Genomic DNA, 26924 nt, shown 5'->3' with positions numbered 1-26924 from the left:
TGTTTATTGTATGGTTAAAGGATACTTCCCAGTGCCCATCAGTTGTTATAATTACTGTGTAGCATTAACATGCCTCTGGCTGTTCGACTCAACATGTTTTGTTTTTGTATCAATTTTGGTGAGACTCTGTCAAGACTGGCCAAGACTGAAACCAGAGATTGACCATGCAAAAAAACTTAGAAATCACCTTTAAGAAAACATTTACCTTCACTCTGCATTAGTCACTACACGAGATTTTTAATAGTGTTTAATAGTGTTAAAAGTGGCAATATGACCTTAAGATAATGATGCAATATTCTTAGGCTATGTCACAGTACACAAAATTTATGTTGATATTTTGAAATCCTCTCAAACCACCATTGGTCCTTTCACAAAAACATTAACACAATGAGATTTTTGATTAATAAGCATCAGTAATATGAATATAATGACCAAGGGGACAATCGCACAGAGACTCGTCGTTACGGGCACAGTCGGCTCAAAAACTTTGAAGCCTTGGAGAAGCTTGTTTTGGACAGAACAACATGGCGCGCCTGTGGAGCGGGGTTGCGTGCCAATCCGGCCATCATATGTAATTAATGGGAAAAGTGGTACAACTCCATGCCTTGTGCTGAAAAGTTGAGCATATTTCAACTTCTAAAAACTGCTAGAAGATTGTAGTGCACAGGACAGGAGAGGAGCAGAGCGCCCACCAGGTGCGCTGTATTGTAGGAAAACAATGGTTTTGGTGCCATCGCGTTTCGAAAGAGTTGTCTCGCTGTGATTGGCCGTGAGTAAAGGCTAGTGTTAGAACAAGTAGAAGAGTCGTGTAAATACAGAAAATTACATCACTTTCTGTAATAGAGCCTTTAATACCAGGAAAAGACGACACTTATGTCATAACACAATATAATCATATCCACATATTTCATTATTAATGTAGATACTAAATGTTACTAAACTGTTTAAACTGTTGCCTCCTGAAATACATGGCCATGTAGTCCTTCTACTCCTTCTAATCCTTTATAAGTCTAAGTCTAAGGCTTTGGCCCAGCTGAACCATGGCCCTTTTTGCTCTGATGGCTTTTAACATGCCCCGGGTTTATGTCTCATGGTTTTAGTTTTATGCAGTTTGTGAATACAGGACGCAAAACCAAATTTCAGTCGGTGGGACTGACCCCCCCCCCCTCGTATATAAATGTAAAAGATGACAGTTCTCACACGTGCATCAATTCAACAGTGTGTGTTTGTGTGTATGCAGGTGCTGTTTCTGCTGCGCTCCTACCAGACTGACTCACACAGACCCCTGCCAGCAGGAAATGGCATCAGCGACGCCCTCCGTCAGCGCATGTGGCTCGCCTCTCGGTAATCCTAGACGCACACACACATGCATGCACGCACAGATAAGCATCCCTCCCGCTCTTCCAACTGATTCTGCAGAAGAATAGCGCCTTGTCCCAGCGTTCATCCCCTCCCTGGCCGTGTCCGCTTCATGTCCTGCCCAGGCTTCCATTTCAAAGAGACCGCCTGCTGTCCTATCCGCAGCCCTCCCCCCCCCCTTCCCCCTCTCCCCCTTCTACCTTTGGCCCTCTCACCCAAGATCGAGGCTTCAAGATGGGGCACAGATTACCCAGTGGGCCCCCTCCTGCCTGGCTGAGGTCAGGCCTGGGTCTCCAGTCTCTCCCCGTGCCGCGGCCTACAGCAGATAACACGGGGTCGCTGGGTTAGCAACACTAGCCCTGCTAGCTCCGCTTGGTTACACTGATGAGCCTTTATTAAGATGACGAGGTGAATTCTTGCTCAGCAGAGCGTGCCCTTAGTCTGTCCGTTTGATCATGCAGCACCACGGAGCCCAGTGCCCAGATCTAAGGACAACACAGGTCAGAGGATCTCTGTTTTTGGAAAAAGAAAACCTCCTCTCTCTTCCAGAACACCACTAATTTGAAGCGGCCACCTTCCAGAGAGGATGGAATGCATTGTTCGTCTGCTCTGAGTCAGTGTTTGGTTTTGGCCGCGCACCATCTCTGCGCTGTGTCATTTTGGACTTTTTCTACCTCCAGGAGGGTGTCAATGGCGTAACGATGACTGCAGACACTCGTGTAGATCGCTGCAGTTGACTTTGGCTTTGTGGTGGCACATCAGAACCTCTCCAGTGTGTCGTTTGGATTGTGATCTAATGATTCAACTCCTTACAGCCTATTTTATAATGTTACCTCCCATTCATACACACATAAACACAGTCAACCCACTTCACAGGACTCGTCCCTGCCCAAATCTGTTCTCACTTAAGCCACACACACACACACAAACACACACACACTCCCCCAGCCCTCTTCTCATGCTCCATCACGCGTGTTGTGTCGTGTCATGTTGTGTATGTGTGTGTACATTAAGTGTGTTGAGGATTTTGTGCGGGGGCGTGTGTCTTATTAATATCTGAGTGATGAAAACATGACGTCAAGCTCACACACTGTCCCTCTTGTTTTCGCACACACACTTGCGGGCTTTCGCAGCGCTGTGGTCATACCCTCGACTGAACGCACACATATACTGAACACACTCGCACACTTCACTTTGCCCACACATGCTGCTCTCGCTTACACACGAGGCCATAGGCAGATGTAACACATTAATGTCAGCCTCCACTAATAATAACAACAATAATTCCACTTGATGACTATTGTGAAACATTGTAGGATACACGGTAAATCAATTAATGTGTCTACTAATAGGGAGGAAATAATTACAACCGGCTCCTCTGTTCAAGCCTCTGCTTGTTTATGTGTGTGTATCAATCAAATCTATGTTTGAACAGCTGCAGGCGTCTCATGTGATGGTCTCACACATTAAGGATTTAGGCTTTCAGGATTCACCACCAATAAAAACACACACAAACAAACAGACATCAATGTCCCATTCTGTTGTTGACACAGAAATACACTGACTTTTTGTTTGGGGAGTCGACATTTAATGACTCTATGTGTGATCACGTCCACATGCACGAACAGGATTAATGCTGAAAGTCAGTAAATGCATTATTTTATATTCTTTTTACTTTTTTACTCATCTGATCTTTAATTGACCAGGAACGCCTCTTCCTGTCCAAGATCCTGTCTGTAACAATGGATTATAGACAATTAAAATAAGATCTATAAATAAGTGAGTGCATCATTGTCATGGCTAACTGTATTTAACTACCTCATCTCTAGTTCACATTTGCGAAAACGGCCAGCATTATCATGATTGTAAAAAAAAAACATGGCTAATGTTAGCACTCACTGCTCTCATGCTAGCATGTTAGCATCGTGAAATTGTGGCTGCACTTTTTTCTACCATTCTTGTGCGACTAGCTCGCTAATATCTTTAGCAATATATCACCGAGCCTTATTGAAAACTCCCATCAAATGCAATAAGTGTAGGGACAGAGTGTGCGAGGGTAAGCAGGTCTGTAGGTAGACGGACAGGTAGCCTGCCCAATCTATTCACAGGCCACCAATGTTTTCCTGTGTTAGTCATTTGATTCTTTAATGCTGTCGTGATGTTAAAAGATTTTCTTCAAATATTATGAAAATGCTTCTGAATTAACTTGCCAACCCTAACTGGCAAGTAACTTGGGTATTGGTACTCATGTACTTGTGGTATTTTGTGTATTTTATATGTTACGCTTGAATTGTAAACCTTTGACATATTTTGTTTTTGGTTTATCTTTTAAGTTTATGGTGTTTTATGTTTTATGTCGTGGGTTTATCAGTATGCTCAACTCAAATTAACCCAACCCAAGAAAAAACGAACTAAAAACTAACCATTACACAGGCAGGAAGCATTTATTGCAGCCTTTGCCTGTTTAAAACCAGAACAGACCGGGACAGGGAAATTATATTAGCCCTAAAAATCACAGTTAGTTGCACCAAATCACAAAAATCTTTGCAAGCAATAGATTCTTTGAGTTACGAATGTCCAATGACCCAATTCAAAAACATCTGTATTTATTTTTGCTCCCTTTTCAGACAGAATGGCTGCGTGGTGACCAGAGGAGCCTTTCTGGATGTGTTGGTGAGCCTGTGTGGGCCCAAGATCAGTCTTCTGGATGGTGAGTTACTGTGAGGTCACTCAGTTTGACTCACGTTTTAATGAGTGATTGTTCAAAATACACAGAGCAGGCCACAAATACAACTCTATTTCACTTTCTCAAATATCAGGGAGAATTCCTGCACCCATTAGGTGATGTGTACTTGTATCACATGGTTACCAGATGAGCTTGCGTAACTATACTGTATATGGGCCAGACAGATGGTTTAAGATAATTTTTTTGACCATTTTTAGATGATACCAGATGGATAGATGCGAGCCACCTAAATACGCCTGATTGTTTTCATCAAGATCCATCCATTATTTCCTGAGAAATTAACGAAACTGGCAAAAACAAAAGCCCCATCTGGCACCGTTAAAGAAAGTGAGAAAAAATCCTGGATCCATCCCTTTTTCCGGATCTGCACAAAAAGTTAATTGGGTCTGTTTTGGGCCGAGACCGATCCTCCATCCAAGTTTCAGGGCAATCTGTTACAGTTTTTGTGTAATCCTGCTGACAAACCAACCGACCAACAAACGGACACGGGTGAAAACACAGCCTCCTTGGCGAAGGCAGTCACACATGATCTAACATCAAATCATGTGATTGGTCTGTTTTGCTTTCACACCACAGACAAACCACAACAGAATTCACCCGGAAGCAGACCTCGAGCCGCCTTTTTAGGCGGTTTCGGTCAAAATCAGGTGCAGACTAAACAACCGACATACACTTTTTGCACGAGCCCAAACAAACTGAACCAACAGCCAAACACACCAGAGCTAATTTAAACCACACCGAACAGGAACGTGTCAAAACACCCAAAGAGATGTGATATTTCTGTTTTCCGTCTGCTTTTTCTCTGCCATCACATTAAAAGGGGCCACAACAACAGGTACTGTTAAATCACCATAACGTTCATATGCTCAATAACTTCCAGATACTTCTATTTTGGCTAAAAAAACTGCCACTGTCCCACGATGCTCTTCAGCTTGTGAGTATTTATGTTGGTTGTCACATTGTAAAATGCTCGTCTAAAAAGGTACTTTTACATGTAAACAATAAACAGCAAAGTCAATGTTGGCAGCGAACACTTACTTTTATGTGAATAAAAGGTTTATACTCAACAGATGAGAATGGAAATGAAATATTACAAACACTGAATATTAATTTCATCCCCTAACTTTGGATTGATGATTCTTACAGTTCATGATGCGCTGCATTTTTTAAAATATATCTTAAAGTGTTGTTATACACTTAAAGGTGCAATATGTAACAAGTGACCACCATTGAATTCATACTCCAAACAAATAGGGGGAGCATATCACTAGAGTAACTACTAGCTGTTGTTAGCAAGTTAGCTCAGTTTTCCTTGGAGCTAGTGGTTCGGACTGAGAGCTCAGGAAGAGTTAGCAGCTACACCGTTAGCATTGTAGCTTTGGACCACAACAAGATGGGGCTAGCTGGTTAGCATGCTAACTTCAGTAGATATCTCTGCAGCTCAATAGAGAGACGTCATAAAGTTAAAACTGTTCTTTCTTTACATTTTTGTTGATAATTTTAGTTAATTTTGAATGTTTTCAACTAAAACTCTTGTGTAATGTGCCTTTAGATTTAGTAGAATAAAAAAGGGAATCCAGTGGATAGGAGGATAATAATTTACCATACAATAGCATTAATATTACTCTTCAATTGGAATTATATTGATATAAATACTAAATATAATAAGAACTTGATTTTGGGAAATTGTGATGAGCATTTTTCACATTTTACTGACTAAACGATTAATTGCGTAAAAATCAGGCAGAATAATTGATCATGAAAAAGTTCCATCCCTAATATTGAAGTCTCATTTCGAGTGGAAAGTACTAGAATGCTTTTGTTCTTGAACATGGCTTTAAAGATGTTTGTTCTCGTTCTCGGTTGTGATTTAGCCGGTCTTTTGCTGATGACAGCCAGTTGCTGGGGAGTTTATCTGCTCGGTAAACAGCAACTGCGTTCCCTCCATTTGCTGTGAACTTGTACTATCTACGTCCGAACAGACGACCCCGCAACGTTTGCTGGCGAGGCTGTCCTCTGCGCTCTCCATTTAGACTGATTGTTGACAGAAGACAGCTTCATGTCTCGGGTAGTTCAGAGAAGCCCCCTGGTGCGTGTGTGTATCTGTGTACGTGGTGTGGTGGTTGTGTGCACATGTGCGCAGGCCGGCGGGGGTCTCCGCGGTGGAGGAATGTGAAACCGATGGCGAGCGATCTCTGACAGATGGTGGGATTGTGCCTATAACCCAGTTTATGTTGGAGTGCTGTACAGAGAGGGAAAAAAACGGGAGAGGCGGGGGAGGCACTTATGTTTTCGGTCGACCATGTGCTGAACACATGTTGGTCTTGACAGTGGAAATAGAGAGGATTTCTCAAAACAAGCCTGTAGATGGAGGGAGCCGGCCTGGCCCGACTTGGCTCTGCTCCTTACATAACTAAATAAGCTCCCTCTAGCTCACACACCTCTAATGCCTCTCTATTATTATCATAAGTCTGTCTTTGGCTTCATTTCTCACCCTCTCTCTGCTGGTGTGTGAGTCCTCCGCTGGTCTGTCTTTCTACTTCTTATTTCCAATCCCTCACCCTTTTCCTCTTGTGTAATTGCTCTTTTCAGATGTTGAGTGAGGGAGCCGCAGGTTGGGCAAGTTCATATGAAAGCAGGAGGCTCTTAATAAGAGTGCCTGGCACCAGGGTAAAGGAGGTGAACAATTGGCTTTTTCAATATTGCTTCTCTTTTTTTCCCTTTTAACTGGCACCCCGCATTAAGTAGGAACTTTGCATTTACCAGCCAGTTCCTCTCGGCTCTGAACACAAGTCTTTGTGCGTGTGTGTGTGTGTGTGTTCACACACATTTCTGTGCCCCAGCTCTTTGATCCACGCGGACTCATAAAAAAGCCCCCACTGTCCATTGCTTCATCTTTACCTCCGCCAGTCTTCTGTTTCTTTGCTTTCCTGCGACGCCAGTAAAAAGAGCTGAAAGGTCCTGTGTGTGGAAAGTTGAGGAAAGTAGGAAGAAGGAGACACAAATAGAGAGCGAAGAATCTGCTGGAGTTTAATGTGTTTCCATTAGTGTGATAACAGATGCTGATGTTAACCTATGATGTTGAATGAGTCACTACTCCTGTTTTCTCCTGAATTTGATGAAGCATTAGTTAGTAAAGAAACACAGCAAGCCCTGGCAAAGGTGGGGAGGAAGAAGACTATAAGCTTGCAGACTCAGAGGTAAACAAAGCAGTATTTGAAATATTTTATGAAGTCTAATGAAGAGAGGGATTTCAATACGATTGTTCGGGTTCCAGGATATCCTCAGTGTGTTTTGGTGAGAAAAACTAGTAGTAGCATTACGAAGAAACATCTTCCTCTCAAGTATGGACAAGAAAACTCAAACAGCGTCCTTAAACGCTCTCAGCCTACTTACAGCATGTGATTGACTAAAGATTATCCAAACTTCAATCTGTCTTAGTAGACAGAAAAGCGTGTTACCATAATTAGGCTTCGAGCAACTTTAGCACATGAGATTGATGTTCATGACAACTCGGTTAGCCATGTAGTTCCATATTTGGATACTTGCCCCCATTTAACTTAGTGCTTTTTTCTGTGGGATTATGTACAGACCGCTGCAAGAGAAGAACTTTGTATTCCTCTTCCATCTATGAAATACGACAGTCCAGTTCACACATGACACCCTTTAGAGCCACGACTCCCAACCTGCGGGCTGGGACCGCCAAAAGGTCGCGAGATACACCCGAGGAGGCAACAATAAAAAACATTTGCGCCTCAAATTTGTTAGTTTTTTTCTGACTTTTCTCCATTAATGCTTAATAGTTTCACATTATCATATACACATGCAATTTCTACATTATTTCTACCACAAGGGGGTCTTGTCTTGTAACAGAGGTCTCGTCGTTTTTAGACATTTTAATCCAGAAATGTTACATACTGTATCTTAATAGGATCACAAGCTGAAAAGGTTGGAAACTAGTGAACTAGAGGAGTCGGTTTAAGACATATAAGAGGATAGTACAGTTTTTACAGTGTAGTTTTTATAGATTGTAGTGTTGGTGTTGATGCAGTACTGATATTTTGGCTCAATGGAGAGCGGCGCTTCAGTCTACAGTTATCAAAGTAGTCTTATTTGGCAGGAAATTACGCCTTTTGAAGTAGTTAAACTTCCTCAAGAATTTGGAAATCTACCATCGACTGTGGCTGACGGACACACTTGTCATTTTCTAGCTTGCTGTTATTTATAACACTTAGACACTTTTAGGACAATAAGCAGCCCACAAACACACCCGTATATATGTAAGGACGGAGCTTTTAGGGTAATTAGAGGGAGGGACCTCAGCAAATTGTAAAGCTCAATCAGCATGAGAAGGAGGTCAGCGCTCTCACACTGTCAGACGCACACAAACACACACACACATACACACACGTAGCGTCTGGGGTTTGTTTTTCACAGTTTGGGTAATGACGGTGGAAGCTGATGTGAAATCCAGCTGTGTGCTTGCTGTGAGAGCACGTGCAAGCGTCTAGCCAAAGTTTCTAGCTTGACGCAGCAAAGCGTCTTTGCTGGCAGCTTTAAGTGGGCTTATGGACACACTCACACACACCTACACCCAAGCAAACATCCAGCACACTTTAGTTTTTGTGTGGTACATCAGTACAAACCGAACTCTTCATTTACTCAATGCAACACACAAGCACTCTTAAGTGTACCGTCATCATCTGTGCTCAAGCATTGCGTAAAACATCACACATGTTCGTTCACTCTGCGTCTGTCTCCCACTGACACTTCTTTAAAAGCCTGGTGTTAAAATGTTGGTGTTATTGGAGTGGACTTGGCTGTTCAGTCACACTTAAGTTTGGATTACAAAGTGCTGACCCTCCATCCTCCATCCAAACGCAGTTCAGGACCCATCTTACCATAAACAGTAAGGTTGGACCAGGTTTATTTAAAACAGATGCTGTGGTTTTATTTAGTTTAAATATTTGACCTATGCTGTAAAACGGGCCATCACATGTGTTTCTTTCTCCTGCTCAGACATAAATCCCCACTCAGGTTTGCTCAAATCTCCCTAAAACATATGACCCCCAGATGAAGTAAATCTCTAAAGCAATACTTTTGTTGACAGCGTTTTCATTTTTCCACATTTTATTTCACTGTTTGTTGGGTTATCTTCATAGACTTCCAAAGTGCTTTAGTTCCCCTGCTGTATTTTCATCTACACAGGCACGCTAATGACACCAGGTCATGGCTGATTCTCTCTAGTCTCAGGTTTCCAGACTTAAAACATGACAACTGCACCGTGGAAATCAGAATAACCACTGAGCATAACCAGCTCTGACTTCTTTCCATGTTTTGATTCCAGGAAGGTTTTGGAGTCAACCTGATGAACATTTGTGTTTGTACTCAAGAGAAGTGGTATGACTTGCAATTTCACTGTATCACATGTATCAGTTTCTCTATTTTCTCACTTTGTGGAACTAAAGATGTTTCCTTTACGTTGCCAGACATCCCTCCGTGCATGCATGCGACAACGAATGAGAGCTCGGCTGGTATTCAAACTGGCGCATATTGGACAACATGATATAGCAGCCAACTGGTATATCGGTTGGGTTCTGCTGTCAAACATAAAATATCAAAAAAATGAAAATGCTAACATGCTGAATGTATGATTTTTACCACGGTAACCATGTCTTTATAGCATGCTAAAATTGGCTAATTAGCACTAAAGTACAGCTGAGGCTGATGGTAACCTCATTGGTGCCCACCTACTGAGCATTGGTGATATCGATAAAGTACACTAAATGACAACGCCAACCCAGCCACAGTCTGTTCACCCTGCTGCCATCTGACAAGAGATGTATAAGTGTCCACTGCCGTACCACCAGACTTCAGAGCAGCTTCTTTTCTCAGGCTTTTAGAGTTTCGTCATACAATATTTTGTTGAGATTGTCATTGTTGTCATTATTCCAACGGCTATTTGGTCTTAAACCAAAGCAGAGCTGAATTAATTTGTCAATCAATCAATTAGGTAAATAACGGAAAATTCATTTGGGTTATTGGTGAAAAGTCTAATATGATAGTATACTGAGTATTTTTTCATTCTGGACTGTTGACAAGACAAAAAATGCCATTTTTAAGATGTTGCCTTGTCTTTGGGATTAAATGATTAGTGGATTGAATGAGAAGACAACAGACATATTAATCGATATTGAATGAAAACATATTTATTGCAATTATAGAACACTTAAGTATTGAACTAATTAAAAATTGTGCATCCATAGAGCCACATTAACGTGGCTGAAATTTCAGTAGATCACTCTCTCCCTCTCCTTTTGACTGTGATTGTAGCAGTCTGTGAACCTCTGAAACATCATTTAGATCAGTACACATAAACTGCACCTAGACCTACACTTTATTTATTAACACAGGAGTGTGAACGATCTAAATGCTTTGATCGCATCGTAATCCACTGAGCCAGGCCTCATCCCGGTGTATCCCAAAATATCAAATGGTAATCACAACGTAATGGAGCTTGGCCACGGTCCAGCCGCAGGTTTGCACTCGAGCGGCATAAAGAGACACAAGTGTTGTAGACACAGATTTAAATAAACACAGCTGTGGCTGAACAATGGCTGTTTATGATCAGACATGAAAAATCACATTGAAACAGCCCTCACAGGAACGCCTTTCATTAGCTGAGGGAATGCCTGACTGCCCCCCTCCTCCTCCTCCTCCGCACACTTTATTTCAATAAAGGCCATCATAAAAAACAGCTTTGCATCCTGACTAATGATGTTTTTCCTCTTTCTCTTTCTCACTATGTATCTCCTCCCCCAATTGCTCTTTTTCTTTCTTTCTGCACATTTATGTTTTTATCTTTCTTTCTGCCTTTCTTTTTCTTTCGCTCTTTAATAAGTGCGTTGTGAGTCAGTCGAAGGAAAGTCTTTCAGGGCCTCGTCGCTTCTTGATTTGCTTCCCTTTAGTGTCGAGGAGTGTGTAGAGTGATTTTTTTTTTTTGTGTAGCTTTGTGTACGAGTCAGGTATGAATCCGGATCATAGCATTACAGTGCGACGAGCTAATGTAGCATGCTGTTTCTGCAACCCTTTGACACACACGCTCACACACGCTCTGCGTTTCTGTGCTCCACCATGACAGACAGCCGTTTTCTCTTTGACACGCTCGCATTCTCCTTCAGTCATCCTCTTCTCTCTGCTCCCTTCATCATTGGTGTCATTACTGTGCCCCTGCCCCCCATTATAACCATTAGGGTATGCTTATTTGGCCCCGGACCCCCCTTTGAGGATCAGGTTCCATAGTAACCTGGCCCCTCTCCACGGTAACCCAGCCCATCTCTGGAGGAATGCGGCATTTCCCGCTCTTTTGTCAGGCCACGTTTTGAGTGGCACTGCGGGGCCAGATTGAGTTGCACTGGGTTTCATAAGCTTTCTGTGTATGTGTGTGCGTGTGTGTGCGTGTGTGTGTGTGTGTGTGTGTGTGTGTGTGTGTGTGTGTGTGTGGTAAACTAATTGAGTTGGCTGTCAAAGCGGGGTCTGTGTGCAGTCTTGGAGCAACACTGTAGGGAGGAGCACAGCTTTAGAATGGCATTGGGTTTCTCTATAGTTGCCCTGCCTCTGGATTATACTTATATTTCACAGGAAGTGTGTGCGTGTGTGTGCGCACATGTCTGTGTTTATTTGCGTGTCCATCACTCCCCATGGGTGTATGTTCACAGGTGGCTGGGTTGGCACGAGCATGGGCATTTCCAAACAGACACTGACGCAGCCTTTCCTATAAAAGTGAAAATAGAAAGGAACACAGGACACTGGCTTCTTCAGTCTGGCCTGTTGTCTGCATCTGTTTGCTTCACAAAGGACCGTGTGTGTGTTTGTTTAGCTTGTAGAGACGTTGGACTGGATACCGGGAATATTTAAATGTACATGGCTTAATAGAGTCGAGATGAGCAACAGCTTAATTATTCCTCAACGGAAACAGGAATGTTTCAGCTTCGGTTGGATTCAGATTGAAATAGAGAAGCGGTGTTGTTGATCAGAAAGGGACTGTGTAACGTTGCTGTCGTCATCTGTCCGGTAGAAGTTCAAGCTGTGCTGCTCAAGCAGTACTTAGCACCATGGACGGCCCTGGTTCATTCCTATCTCTTTCTCTCCTCATTTCCTGTTATCGCTCTAATGTTGCTTATTTAAACTGGCAGGAGACAACACTTCATTATGAAGTAAATGTTGGTTAGACAGTATCATGGCTGTCGGATAATGAAACCATCAGTGTTCCCCCTGTAAATGTTGCTTTTACCATGCAGTGCTGTCTGCCACTGGGTCCAAAAACACTCTTGTCACAGAAAATGAAGGTGAAAATGAATGATCACCCAGTCAGCCTGGCACCATTACGGTCTGCTTTCACATCTCCATTATTGACCAAATAAGTGAATAAACTCACTGTGTTGCTGGTGGTTTCTACTTTAAGGAAATCTGAAAGTGATCTAGTTGTCTTTGCGAAAGCGGCGCCAACTGTAATAACACTTGGAAATGCTGGAGGGGAGAAGTTGTCTGTCTCCTTTTTAAGAAGGGCATACGATGGCCAAAAAGTACCAAATAAAATAAATTAGAAATGATAATTGTGCAAAAGAAAATCCATCTGGCTGCTCCTCGACAGCATAATGAACGAACACAGTTCTTGTTTTTTGAGTTGTGAATAAGAAATGCTTATTAAATGACAGGTTTCCTAGAAGGAAGGCCAAAATGCACATTATCCCTGAGTAACTCTCTGCTGTATCTTGCCTTAATGTAACAGGATTCAGTTCAGATATGAGCCATGTTGGAGATATTTGGACTATGGTAACCATCTGAACTAGTAAAGCTGCATTTGTGACTTTAACCTACACGGAAGTTAAAGGAAAAACCTGAATGATTGATTGTAAACACAGAACAGTGGCTCTGTTATGATGTGGGGGCATTTTGCTGCCATGGTTTGGGTCCACTCATCTCCTCAGAGGAAGGGTCACTGTAAATCAATACAAAGTTGCATGATATCAACAGAGGTTTGCCGTGTCGCTTGCAATTCAAAGTCTTAAATATTAGATAAAAGCCAATGTTTGTGTTATCATTCCAAACTCGAATCAGCTAACATGAAGATTCATGTGTTTGTCAGATTCAGAAGTCAGCGATCTCCGTCGGGAAGCTCTGTCCGTCCTGATGGCCTCCGACCTCGTCAACTCCGACGACTCCTCCTCCACCCTGGGGCCAGGCAGCACCCAGTACCTGCTCAGCCTGGCCCGGTTGGCCCTCAGCGCCAGTGTGGAGATCCCTGACCTCTGGGGAGGCCCTCAGCTCTCGGGTCAGCTCCTTCAGTGTCTGCTGCGGTGCCCACAGTACGAGGTGAGGGAGCTGGCTCTGGAGGGGGTCCTGAGGAGGCTGCAGGAGGAGGAGGAGGAGGAGGAGGAGGAGAAGAGGAGACCTCAGTGGCTGGACGAGACCACCCTGTCTAACCTGACCAGCCTGGCTCTTCACGAGACACACCCCCAGTGTCTGGCCAGGGTGAGACCACACACACCAATGCACACAAAAGCATTATAAGAGGTGCATTTGTTTGTTGTGTGTTTGTTTGAGAGCCTGTAAATGTGTCTGGCTGTTTTTATAGATGTGAGTGTGCGTGTGTGTATGTGTGTGTTTGTGTATAATCCCTTGTTCATGCCTTGTGTGTGAGTCTCTGACAGGCCATAAGCAGCGGAATTTCAGAGTCCTGTCATCACACAATGATGAACACTTTCCAAGAAATATGTTTTTCCTATTCGTCGCAGTTTTTACTGAGCCACAGGGACGCTTGCTGCAAATTGATTAAATGCCTGAATCCATCTCGCAGAGGCTCGCGTGAGAGGCTAATCGGCCGCAGGGGGACACGCCAAGCACACTGGCAGCGAGCTGACTCGCTCACTCTCTCTCTCTCTCTCTCTCACACACACTCATGAGAGGTTTTGTCGGCTTCCACTCTAACAAGTTTTGGAGAGGAAAACGCAGCCTATTTCCTGTGCGGGGACAGAAGGTCTTATTTCAGTGTGGACGACAGCAGATCGGTTACTCCTGTCGCTAACACTCCTCCAGAGCTGACATGACTCAGCACTGCTACGACTGACTGACTAGGCTGTGTGTGTGTGTGTGTGTTTCCACGCCGCTGCCGACGTGTGTGTTTAATGTGTATGTTGCGTTCAAGGTTTTTTGGGGTGGGTTTTGCATATGTGTGTGTTTGGCCGTACATTCCTCGCCAGGCGCTGCTTTACAGGCCAGCAGTTAATGTTTAAAGTGTCGGCCCTGTTAAGTGGAGCCTCCCCTGCGCCAAGGACACACCAACCCAGCGGGCCGGTTGCCATAGCTCGCCCTGGACTCCGACAGCGATGCATTCTGGGAGAGGAGCAGCAGTAGGCCAAGGACATAGTGTTGGTCTGTTGGTGATGATGCATCCAAAGACTGAAGTAAACTTTCCTGTCCTCTTCGGTCCTTATTCTTAACACATGTGCTGAAGGAATCTGCTGCGTTAGACGACTCAGGGAGGCAGATGGTAGCCTGAAAGGCCCTGAAAGCATGACTCCTCACATTCTCTGAACCTGTACCTATTCAGTATCAAAGATGCAAAGATAAAACTTGTATTCAAAACCATAAAAGGCTGTTTATGGGGTTTCTTGGGTTTGTGTACTTTACTATAAATTGCAAAATCTTCGTTTCTACTTCCTAGTTATGACGCAGAAGTTATTCCTTCAATTCCTGTCAACAGAATAACATTCTTATTCCAGTAAAAATCAAATTAGGAAATGACGCATGGCTCTTTCTCAATACTCACACCTGAGGTATTTACCAGTTGTCAACTGTTTACTTGTGTGACGTGTTTTCTGCCAACTAAGACCGCACAGCAACCGTGATTAATGAGGACATCCTGTCGCAAACACATGGAGATGCTTTGGTTTTATTTTATCTCCTCATAAAATCAAGAACAGATAAGTGGAATAAAGCAAACGGCTTTAAAAACAGATGACGATGAAAAAAAGCACCCTTGTCGCTGTGTCTGCCGAGCTTTCCATTGGCAGCAGCAATGCAGTTTAGGGATCCTTGATTTCAGACACAAGTGGACAAAGACAATCGTGAAGGCTTATAAACATCAGCTCCAACTTTATAATGGCCATCCAGATACTGTTTATACATGAACTACACAGTCTTTATTAACCATTTACAAAGTATTATAAACATTAGTTGCAACTTTAAATAAATGGTTCATAAGGAATTTTGTTGTGTTTTAACAGTGAAATCATTTCTAAAATTGATTTAATGATTATTAAGTGTTACCCTGCATTGTTCATGCGTTATGTGTCGACCTAGTTAGTCCTTAAAAATTAAACATCAGACTTTTATTTGCTGCTTAACTTACATAGTTCATATTTTCAAACCGTGCGTCAAACTTTGAATGCTACAAGACTTATAGGATGAAAACTGCCTGATGTGTTCAGACTTCTTCATGCGTATTGATTATAGTTTGTGCTCAAAGCAGTTTACTGAAACGTCACTGCCAGCAACTGGCCTGGTGTGTCGCAGTAGTCCATGGTGAATCATGGATGATCTGAATGTATTAGAATAAGTGTGCATCAATAAGCGTAATGACCTAAATGTGCTTATTTCAGACCCGGGATACACTTGCCTACTACCTGTTGCAATATGAATGTGCAAAGCTTAACAAACGGAAAATGCGTCTTTGCATAAATGCCGATTTGCAGCACGTCGTCTGTTTTTAATTTGTGTCCTGCTGAATCTTTGTTTTTACCAGAAGAAATACCGACAGTCATCACTTGGTTTTGTCTGTCACATCTAATATTGCCTTCCTTGGTTTCATTCACAAGCTTAATGAGTATACCAAAATAGGAAGCAGGAGGCTCGAGGAAGAGATTGTGTGATGATATTGTGAGAGCAACTACTGTATAACTTGGTCTATGAAGCCATAGTTTAAAGAGCTGGCTTTGCACACAATCCATTATGATTCTTTTGACATTTGAATAAAAGTCGTGTTGGGAAGTTTACTCTGGCAGTCTTGCCCTCTTTGGTCAGAATCGTACATGGTTTGGCTTTGAATCTACTTTGGCCCAAGATGCAAGAAAATACCAGTGAAAAGCAGCAACACCTTGAGGCTGTCGGGGCTAAAAAGGGGCTAGACAGCAGCGCAGTGAAGGCTGGATGGAGTGTAAAGTTTATATTTATTAACGTGTGTGTGTGTGTGTCTGTTCATGCAGGGTGGGCGTCACTGTTTATTTGCATGTTACAGCTATGGAAGTCTGTACGCCTGAGTTGGCATGTTTTCCTGTGACTGTGTATATTTGAGTACGCGGGCAGCCGAGTGTGTTGCAAGACGGGAGCTCATTAAAGGCGGTTGTAAAAGTCAGAAGCAGCAGAGACGGTCGGACCAGCTGGGTCGGAGCTAAGAGTCGAATGCCTGGCAGACAGACGGGTGGATTAACAGAGAAAAACACACAGGCAATAGCTGGGATTTAAACTGTGTATGTTTTCAGTCGTGCAATAAAGAGAGAGAAAATGCAGTGACCAGATGAGTAATGACTCTGGCTCAATGATTGATTCCCTCTCATTGGAGTTGAGAGGAGCCAGTGGACTTAGGGAAATATTATCTAAAAAATACACTATGTCCACCACAGACTCCCTGACGAGCGTAATGGGTTACTTTGGTTATTTGGCACTACTTGTTGGTGCCTTAGAACGTTTCCAACCGACTTGTCTCCAGCAGTATGAAATATGGACAACATTAGCTGCGTGTACACGATGTGCTATTGTGAGGAATTCTGATAACAGTCTTAACTCCCTCGAGCCAGTGTTTGTGCAGTTTGCGTAAAGCCGCGTTGATGGACGAAGAACTGACGTAATATCACATTAAACTCGTTACAGAAAAGAACTGAGAAAACATCTTGGATTCATTTCAGCCTCGTCCGCATGTGCACAGTCATTTTCAAGAGTCCGTGGGAAAAAGAGTCGGTTAACAAAGCAAATACGAAATTGGCAAGAAATTGACATAAGTAAAAACCCAGTAAGAAAAATGAAAGCTTTGGAATCAAGATTTTTAAGCCGCTCTAAACAACTGTGTTTTTATGAATTATCAGTTTTTTATTTGCTGTTGAATAATTCACACATACATATGTACTGCATGTTTGACTTTGTTTGAAACGTATTATTTTAAACTGAACTTTGAGACTGTTTGGAGTCGGTCAGTGGTCACAACAACAGACCAGCAGCACGGAGGTCCACCTTGCTACCTTGTCTTTTTTACTGCTCACATACGCAAATACACACACATACATACACTTTATACACATACATATACACACAGATGTTTACACACAGACGCTGCATGCGCCCGCTTGTCCTGCTCTCCACCCACACAGATCCCATAAAGCAAGCTTTATTTTAAAGCTCTAATAACAGGTTGGGGCCTTGAAAGAAATAATAATCACTGAGATATGCAGCAGGAATGTCAACATGTGTTCTCGGCTGGATGTGTGTTTTTAACGGGGGTCTCACGCGGTGGAAAACTAGTCTCTTCCTCCTCTGACTCGGTCAGCTGCCTCCCTCTCCGGAGGAGTGACCGGGCAAAGAAAACAGCATTGAAAGGATGGAGAGGAGGGGGAAGCAGCAAGGGGTGGAGGAAGCAGAAAATCAAGTTTAGGAGGTTAAGCTGAATGGATGCTGAGAGGAGACAAAAACAAGGAACAGCCTGAATGAAAGAGGGAAATAATGGATGAAATGCTGCTCATCTTTGTGTGCGCTCAAGTGCTTGTGCATCCATACACATGCATATATTAGTGTGTGAGAGAGAGAGTGAGGCAGCTGTGTACCCGTGGTTAGGGTGTGCATAGGGAGGATCTGACCGGTGTGGTAAAAATACCCTCGGGGAGACTTGCCAGCCGCCCTGCAGAGAGGACACCAAAGCTGTGTTGATGGATGGCCCTGAGCAACTTCCCTCACCAGTAGCTCTGAATGGGTGTGTGTGAGAGTGAAATGGAGGTGAAAGAGAATGACTACATTAATATCTTATTTCTTCTTCCTTTGACAGTCTCTTTGTCTCTGCCTCTGCTTCCTCCTCTCAGGTCCTCTCGGTGTTGTGTGTGTTGAGCTCCAGCGGTGCGCTCCGGTGGAGGGATGGCGTTCAGCTTTTGTCCCAGGAGGAGGTCCTGCTGCACCTTCTTGCTCTGGCTCAGAAATCTGCTCACAGGTTAGAGAAGACGCATGTACATTTAAATGTACAAATCATCTTTAACATCTCCCTAAAGGCATTTTAATGTGATCCTCTGTTCAGGCCAAAGGAGTGAGTTATCACATTCATCCAGCAGGTAGAGATACACACTGCACGGTGTGTAGGACACTTCAGTATGAATGGCCACACGCAGAATTGGAAGCTGCAGTTCTGAATGGTATTTATTTCCCAGAAAAATGGTTAGAACAGGATTATGATTGAAATGTCAGACGCCTCTATTTACCCAGGGATCCTTGAGGGGGTTCGAGGGGGTCCTCAGCCAAAATGGGAATAACTTATTTTCACTGTAATTCATCCATAAGTAACATAATAACAGAATTTATGGCTATTCCGGTCATGAGTGTCACACACTTTCGCTAATAAAACATCTAAAAGCAAAATCCTTATCAGATAGGGGTCCACATGTGAGCACACAACAGGCCAGCACCTGTAGCTTTAGTTCATTTCTTGATTTATCTAGGAAAAGGGAGGCAAATGTGGGACTCAAACGCTTGCTCCCTCCTGAAAACCTGCTGTCAAAACAGTCCTTAAACAATCCCAGACTTGCTTCTAGCTGTGATGGATGGAGGACACATGAATGTTCTACAGGTCAAGATGCAACAACACACTCCTCCTCCTCCACTTCCCTGTTTTTTCTGGCTCCCTCCACTTGTGAAAGAGCCCTCACGCTGCTGTGGCAGGCTGGCTGTCAAGCCTGCATTCATGGAGGAGCAACACTCGGGTTCACTGGCTGCACCTTAACCCTGCACCTGGGCACACCTGGAGTTAACTTGCTCCTTTCTGAGCGGGTGTTTGTGTATCGTTGCAGTTGTTAGGTAACCAGATTGTCCGGCAGCCACAGAGATGGGGTAGTTTTTTTGAAGAATTAGAAATATAAACGTGGATGAAAGCTGATATTTGCGCTCTGAAAGGCATCAGAACATTACTCCTGCATTAGCTTATTCACACCTGTCGGACTCAAACCATTATTATTGTCGGAGTTTACAACACACTCATGAGTCATAGGCCCCCTCTTACCACAAACTGATCTGGCACGTACTGTTCCAGTATTTGTGTGTGCGTGTGTGTGTGTGTGTGTGTGTGCATATACTGTAAGCCCTCTGACAAGCATTGACAGACACACACACCTTCCTTGACAAGCCACCGCTGTACTTTTCTCACCTCGACAAGAGAATACAGGCTTGAATAAGGATAGGATTACAAAGGCTTTTAGCCCTCTAAAGCCTTTTCCTGGCCGCAATCTCTGGACGTGGGGATCCACTTTCCCCTTGGAGCGGCCCCAGGGTTATGATTAGAGCCGGGCAGGGATGAGATTGGGTTGCTGGCTGCCCTTGTCTGCCGTGTGATTGAATGGCACTCGGGCTCTTGTGATCCATAATGTAGTGGTGAGTACAGCACACTTCTTTTGTGGGTTGTAAGTCAATACAGATGAGTGATGTGTGTGTAGTTGGTGGTGCTGGAGTGTAATGTGTGAGTAATGGTTTCCACTGAAGGACCTGAAGAGCACATTATCATTGTCAGACCCAATCACTGCACTTACCTGGAAAATTAAAGGGTAAGTTCACACGAATAGCTAAAACAAAACATTTACTCACCGTACTTCTTAGCACCCACATGAAATTCTCTTCACCTCCATTAGTAAATAGTGGAGTAAGGGTTGTTTATCAATATAACGCTGAGAGATATCAGATGATTTTACCATCTGTACGGCACCCTCTGTCCCTCGACCCTTGTTTTGGTTCCTCAAAACCCCTTATAAGCAGGAAAAAAGCGGGGAACCTCAGAAAGATCAACAGTGGAGGGGTCCTTCTTCCTGGACAGACATTAAAAATAAGCTAACCAAGTCTGGCAGTCTGGTATCAGGTGTTTGATTTTGTGTTTCAGTGTGGAGCTCCACTGTGCTGCCCTGACCCTGGTCTCCCAACTGGTGGTTCAAATGGTGGACTCTAACCCTCAGGTAAATCAAGTCAATGGAGATAACCCTGTGTTTCCTCACCCAGAAAATCATCTTGTGTGACTAAAATAAGACAGAGAGCAATCAGTTTCAGTGTTGACAAATAAACCAGAAATCTGATTAAATTCATGGAGAAACAGAACAAATGCAGATTATGACATGTAAGAACATCCAGATCATTCTGTGCGACTGGATTGAACAGTGATGAAAGAGCTGATTTACTATCTTTTACACCTTTATATGTGTTTTTCTGATGAATCTGTCATCCAGGGTGCGAGTGCAGTGGCTTGTTTATCTCAGTGGGGGACACTAGTGTGCTCATGCTGCAGCGAAGATCAGCCAGTGGAGGTGAAGCTGACGGCCGCCAAGGTGTTGGTCAACTGTACGGCCACTGTGCTGAGCAGCCCTCATCTGCCACTGGGTGAGTCTCAGTTATAGAGGAAATGTGTAGCTCCCAGACAGTCGATGGCAACAGAAAAAGTCAAACTTGTGTTACAAAAACCATAAGAAAAACATTTCAAATATCTTCATCTTACGTGTGTGTGTGTGTGTGTGTGTGTGTGTGTGTGTGTGTGCGTGTGCGTGTGCGTGTGTACGTGTGCGTGTGTGCGTGTCTCAGGTCTGTCCACTACAGTGTCTCTGTGGAGGAGTCTCTTTACACTGCTGCAGGATGAAGACCAGGAAGTGCGAGACTCAGCCTCTGACTTCATCTCTGTACCATCACCTGTGCTGAGTACAGGTACACACACACACACTCACTGCCAAGATGTTCACACACACTCACAATTATGCAGAAAATATCCATTTAAAGACTATTTAACATACCATACCTGCACAGCACAAACGGCTATGATTATAAACGCGGTTTACACATTTGCCTGGTTGGGATTTACATGCACACTCACTCAAACACACACTGTATGGCAAAAGATCAGTGCACTTAGCTGACAGGAGCGGATCTATCAAGGCAGAAATTCCACAAACTGACTAATTTGGGCTCCTATTACAGTGACACATGTATTCTCAATGTTTGTTTATGGAGATTTCACGGCTACGTGCTGGATTTTATGCTTTTTTTTTAACGAAACGGATGTGCCTGGAGCACCTGGAGTTAATAATTAGTAGGGGTGTCCACTGACTTTTGGCTCCGGTAAGACAACAGTGATAATACATACTTATAAACACACACGCATAAAACACCACAAACAAATGCTGATGACAAGAAGGGTTGATGACATCATTTCGTGCGAAGGGTTGGGGAGCATACCAGGAATGAAGGGCGCTAATTCTAGTTTGGCAGTCGAGACGCAAGAGTGAAAAGTGTGTGTTTATATGTTTGTGTGTGTGGTTATGTGTCATTGTTTTGGGAACGTTGGAGGTCTGTTTTCTGAAGAATCATATGATGGCAGGCTTTACCGGACACCTCAAGTATACACACACTAATGACCGTCACACTAATGATAGAGACTCCCTCACAATTCTCTCACACGGACGCACACACACTATCAGAGGACTGACAGCTGCCAGAACTCAAGTGCCCCTCACAAACAAGCCCCAGTGTGACTTCCTGTCCTCACAGCACTCACTTCCTGTATTTTCCCAGCTCTCCTCCAGGAGCCACCCTTATTGTGTCTGTCGCCGCTGATGGTATCTCATAACATAACACGAGACGGCAAAACATGTCCTCAAAAGTCTCTCATAGCAACGCTGTTTATTGATGGGAGGGCAGAGTCATAGGGGAAGACTCAACTCCAGTCAGGGTTATTTTAGCTAAAGGCTTAAATGGACATGTTTGAATTTAGACTGACCGCATTTCTAATGTATTTACTGACCATTTACGATGAGTGAGAAAACTCCAAACTTTTCCTTTAAAGGCAGAGTGTGGTTCATGATATGAAAGGTCAAGGAAACACATTTAAAAAATTCCTGAAGGTGTTTTGATACCAGGATTTTATCCAAAAGCAATGTGTGTGTGTGTGTGTTCTATATGTGTTTATGTACATAAGGCCAGACAGGGTCAGATAAGCCATCAGCTAAAAATCAGATAGGAGCTCAACAGCATGACTAAGATGGAGAGGTTTACTGTAGAACAGGAAGAGAGCACAATAGGCATAATTACAGACTGGGTGTCCTTATGAGTGTGTGTGGGGTGTCCTCCTTTGTCCATCCATATTCACTGCTCATTTGCAGATTACAGTTTGTGTGTGTGTGTGGGAGTCAGAGTGTGAGTGGTACTTACCGTAAACTTTGTCTCCATTTTTTTGTGTGACTTCACTCTTCACTCTTCACTCCAACCCTACTCCAGCCTCCAAGCTGATCATAAAAATTGCACCGAATTCCTGTTTTATTTGAACATGTGTCGTAAGCAGAGCAGGAATGCAGCGCAACAACACAGACGGAAGAAATGAGACGGTAAATTGGTAATCTCGTATGAAATGAATGAGTGACTTGGCCAGAAACGTTGAATTCCTCATGTAAATGAAAAACAACAGTAAAACCCAAAAGAGGTCACATCCCACTGACTGTAAAAACAACAAACAAAACCCTCATTTGGAAAAATATGTCATCTTTCTGCTTTGAAAGCTTAGACTTAAGTGATGTTTCTAAAATTAAATATAGGACAGAGAGCTGAGAGGACATTTTGGTACTTGGGTAGCTGTGGTATTTAATGAAGTCATCATGATTGTACGACTGCACTCGCTGCTGTCTAAGGTTGTCACGATCAGAGGTGGAGAGAGTGCTGAAAATCTATACTCAAGTGCGAGTCCATTACTGAAATATTACTAATCCAGATGAAAGGTATTAAGTCAAATTGTACTCACTACTCAGTTAAGATATTCAAAGTAACTAAGTAGATTACATGGTGTAATGCATACTCCCCATGCTTACATAGTATGAGTGAAATTGCAGACTTGAAAATATACTCAAAAAAATTACTTTAAGTAATCTGAGTAGCTGTAATTGGTTTCTTTCCACCGTGGTTTGATACTATTATTTAAAAAAAAAAGTAAGTGGCCTCCATGATAGTACCTCATTCTGCCTGATCAGAACTGAGCATGTGCAACTCAGCAGACTCAGCAGAGAGAGAGAGAGTCAGCACTTGTTAGCTACTTTCATCATCGGCTTGGGAAAAAATGAGATGTCTAATTCAGAATGACGTTGATTAAGACTTCTCTAAATCAAATTTAACTTCATCTGGTTTTAGTCTGATGAGGTATATGATCTGCTGCTTTCTACTGTTCAGGCCGTTGAACATGACACACCAAACTCATTGACTGGCATGGGGAAGGAGTAAAATAAAACCCACACATACGCACTAATTTTGTATAAAAATGATTCAAGAATGTGCCCACGCCTTTTGGGAAATGTCAAAAAAACTGCAAAACTTTCATTACTAAGTTTTGGAGTTGTTGTTAGGCATATCTTTCAACTTAACAAAGACACAGGCTATCGCTTATTTTGTTGTTCAGTGTAGCTGCTCTTATAACACAGATTTGTGGTACATGTCAGCTTTTGGAAAGCGTTTTAAGAGCTGCAGTGGCGCACTGTTAATGTTGTTGGCCACCATGGCAGACGTGGAGTTTGATTCCGGTAGTGATACCTTTTAGCTTGGTGACCTGTATAATATCTCAGGTCAGCACATTGACTCCCCGCCGTCAGGAAATAGACACGGAATAGCCTGGCCTGCTATTCCACACCACAGCTATATAGCGCAACGCTGTGCCAGTGGAAAAACAACATTACTGTGTGTGTGTTTGTGTCCGTGCACGTCACTGTAAATATGTGTGGGTGAGAGTATGTGTGTTTGTTTGTGTGTGTCTTTCCCATCCCCTGCAGGAAATCCAGCTAGTCTGCCCATAGTGTGTGTGTGTGTGTGTGTGTGTGTGTGTGTGTGTGTGTGTGTGTGTGTGTGTGTGTGTGTGTGTGTCTGTGTGTGTGTGTGTGTCTGTGTGTGTGTGTGTGTGTCTGTGTGTGTGTGTGTGTCTGTGTCTGTGTCTGTGTTTGTGTGCGCGTGTGTGTGTGTGTGTGTGTGTGTGTGTGTTTTATGACCTGCCGTTGCAGAGTCAAGTATCTGAGGTGTTAGCTGCTTCAGATGGAGGTGACGACTCCTGGCCCTTTGATATGGAAGACAGGCAGAGATGTGGGAACTGAGACGGGCTCTGCACCACACACACACACACACACACACACACAAAGACAACATGCAAAACACTCGCCCCACCCCCCTTTAGAAAGGAAAGACATTTAGATTTAAAATGCAGTTGGAATGATTAAACCTGCTGTTTGACAACTGACTATATACTCAGTATATCTGAGAAGCACGAAAAGATCAGTTTGGCATGTGGGAAATTGTGCTTTTTGGCTTTCTTTCCAAAAGTTAAGTGAGACGATCGACACCACTGTCATGTCTGTCTGCTAAATATGAATAGAGCAGAGAGAGTATAAGCGGAGGGAGACAACTAGCCTGGCTCTGTCCGGTATTATCAGTCTTTTCATCTCACTCTCATCAAGAATATGAATAAGTTTACCTTTTCTTTTAAAATGGTGGCAAAAGTTTTGAAAATTACTTTGAAGCACTCACTATATTGGGGTTTTCCCAGGTAAAAGCAGGGAAGTAGGGCTCACTTTGCCTGTAATAAAGTGTACATTTTAGAGCAGGTGAAATCCAAATAGACCTGTTTAATGTGTGTGGGAGAGAAATTTGTGCAGATTCTCATCAGGTTAGTTGAAGCTGTGAACCACAGTGGAGCCATTGTCTTGGACAGGAAGAGCAAATCTAATTTAACCCAATCCCACCCTCCAACACCCCCCCTCCCACCAGCATCACCACCACCACCACCCAAATACCTCCAGACTAATTGGGTCTGAAATCAAACTCCACTCACCCTCGCTGGACCTCCAGCACTGTGACAGACTCAGGGCAGGAACAGAGGGATCACTTTATATATAGAGCACAGAGGGATTTGGATTGGACGTCAGTGTGGAAGAGGGCATTGATCAGAATCCTGATTGGGAAGACAAAGGGGCAACGACAATGGAGCTTTCAAATAATTTCATTTTTTATTAGTTATATATTATTAAAGAATTATACGAAACATTAAGTTGTGAAAACAAGACTTAAGGAGACAGAAGGAGAATACAGAGGATATTCCAGACGGGACTCGCATAGGATCATGGGAGCGTTGACAATGAAAATCCATCTACGTGCTTCAGGCAGAAATGTTTTCACGGATGAGATAAAATATTAAAGTTTTATTCATGTTATGTTTAGTCTCGTTAATTGACTTCCTCCCTCACTCCCTGGCTGTCTCCCTGAAGTTAGAGCGACAGGTGACCAAGTGAAACGCACCGCTACCTTGAATAAAATCAGGATTTCTTTGGGTTTGACGATCGTTGTAAATGTCTACACAAAGAAAAATCCATCCAAAATCCAAGAAAATCCTAAAAATCCATGCCAAAAAATAGTTTTTGTACAGATAAACCGTACAGATATGAAGTATTTATTATCTTGTGACGTGTGTCTAGATTATATATAGATGCTGCTACTTTCAGAGAGAGCCAGGCCAACAGTTTTCTTCTTGTTCAGTCTTGTTATTGAGCTATGCTAAATGGCTGCTAGCGATAACTTCATGTTTACTATACTGACATCCACTATTCTCAAGTACAGTTGAACCCTGTTAAAAAATGCAGTCGTGGCCTCACACACTGACACACTCATTTGCTGACATGCCCATGTTTTCCAGGCCATTGTCAGTGAACCATTATCAAGCAGCTCGCCTGAGGTAACCTACTTTGCTTACTGTAAAGCCGACACATGCCTGTGCAGAATATGCGCCATTCATGTGTCCTTTCCCCCGGTCCATTCATTTACAGTGGGTGACGCAGATGAATGAACGACCTGACAGCGCTGAAGGACACTCATTAAACAGACCGTGTCCTATTTTAGCACAAAACTCACTCAACCATTAAACCCGGGTTTGTGTTAGTTTATGTTGAGTGGCTGGACGAGGAAAGTGTTCCTAATTTGAGAAGAAAGAGTAAAATGCACAGAAAGCGGAGGCACTTACTGTCACGAGGGAATGACTTAACTTTTGAATTGCAGCTTTAACCTTTTACTTTAGGAGTAAATAAGCTGTTATTTCACCCTCCAGTGAAAGCACACAAACAGAGCTGAGGTTTTCGCCACTTGTGCCATCCTCGACTGCAAAGGCAGCGTGGGGAATGAGATTTTAATGATCTGGCTGGTGGTGTGAAATAAAGTCACATGTCTGTACTGATGACTGGTGTCTGCAGGGTGTGTTTGTGTGTGTGTGGTGTATTCATCGCAGCCTACAGCAGTGGGTCATGACACTTGATTGTGATGTGTTTCGAAGATAAAATAGGAGTACAGTTTCTTGGTGTGTTTCACAACCGAACCGTGTGAAACTGAGATGGCCTCATTGTGCATCCTCTGTTACTGTGAAATAGTGCGATTATTATCTGTAAAACGTTCTCTTTAACCGTCACGGGGCACTGGTGGCGTTGACTTCATCGGGAGAGTCCACATAGAGCCAGGTAATGTAGAAATGTTA

General features: G+C 43.3%; 1 protein-coding gene across 4 annotated transcripts in view; it reads left to right on the top strand.

Moving 5' to 3' along the window:
* thada (THADA armadillo repeat containing) overlaps positions 1-26924 on the top strand; it is a 92419-nt gene that overhangs the window by 56195 nt on the left and 9300 nt on the right. For all 4 annotated transcript variants that reach the window (XM_084376595.1, XM_084376592.1, XM_084376593.1 and 1 more), the window contains 7 exons: positions 1241-1344; positions 3987-4069; positions 13254-13639; positions 18232-18356; positions 20283-20355; positions 20623-20773; positions 20972-21091. In XM_084376595.1, the coding sequence (XP_084232721.1) occupies positions 1241-1344; positions 3987-4069; positions 13254-13639; positions 18232-18356; positions 20283-20355; positions 20623-20773; positions 20972-21091 (1042 nt within the window). The remainder of the gene's footprint in view (positions 1-1240; positions 1345-3986; positions 4070-13253; positions 13640-18231; positions 18357-20282; positions 20356-20622; positions 20774-20971; positions 21092-26924) is intronic.

Source organism: Pagrus pagrus (genome assembly GCF_965226575.1).
Source record: "Pagrus pagrus genome assembly, chromosome: 15".
NCBI classification, from domain to species: Eukaryota; Metazoa; Chordata; class Actinopteri; order Spariformes; family Sparidae; genus Pagrus; species Pagrus pagrus.
Note: the sequence above shows the minus strand (reverse complement) of the source record. Positions and strands in the feature narration are given on the sequence as shown.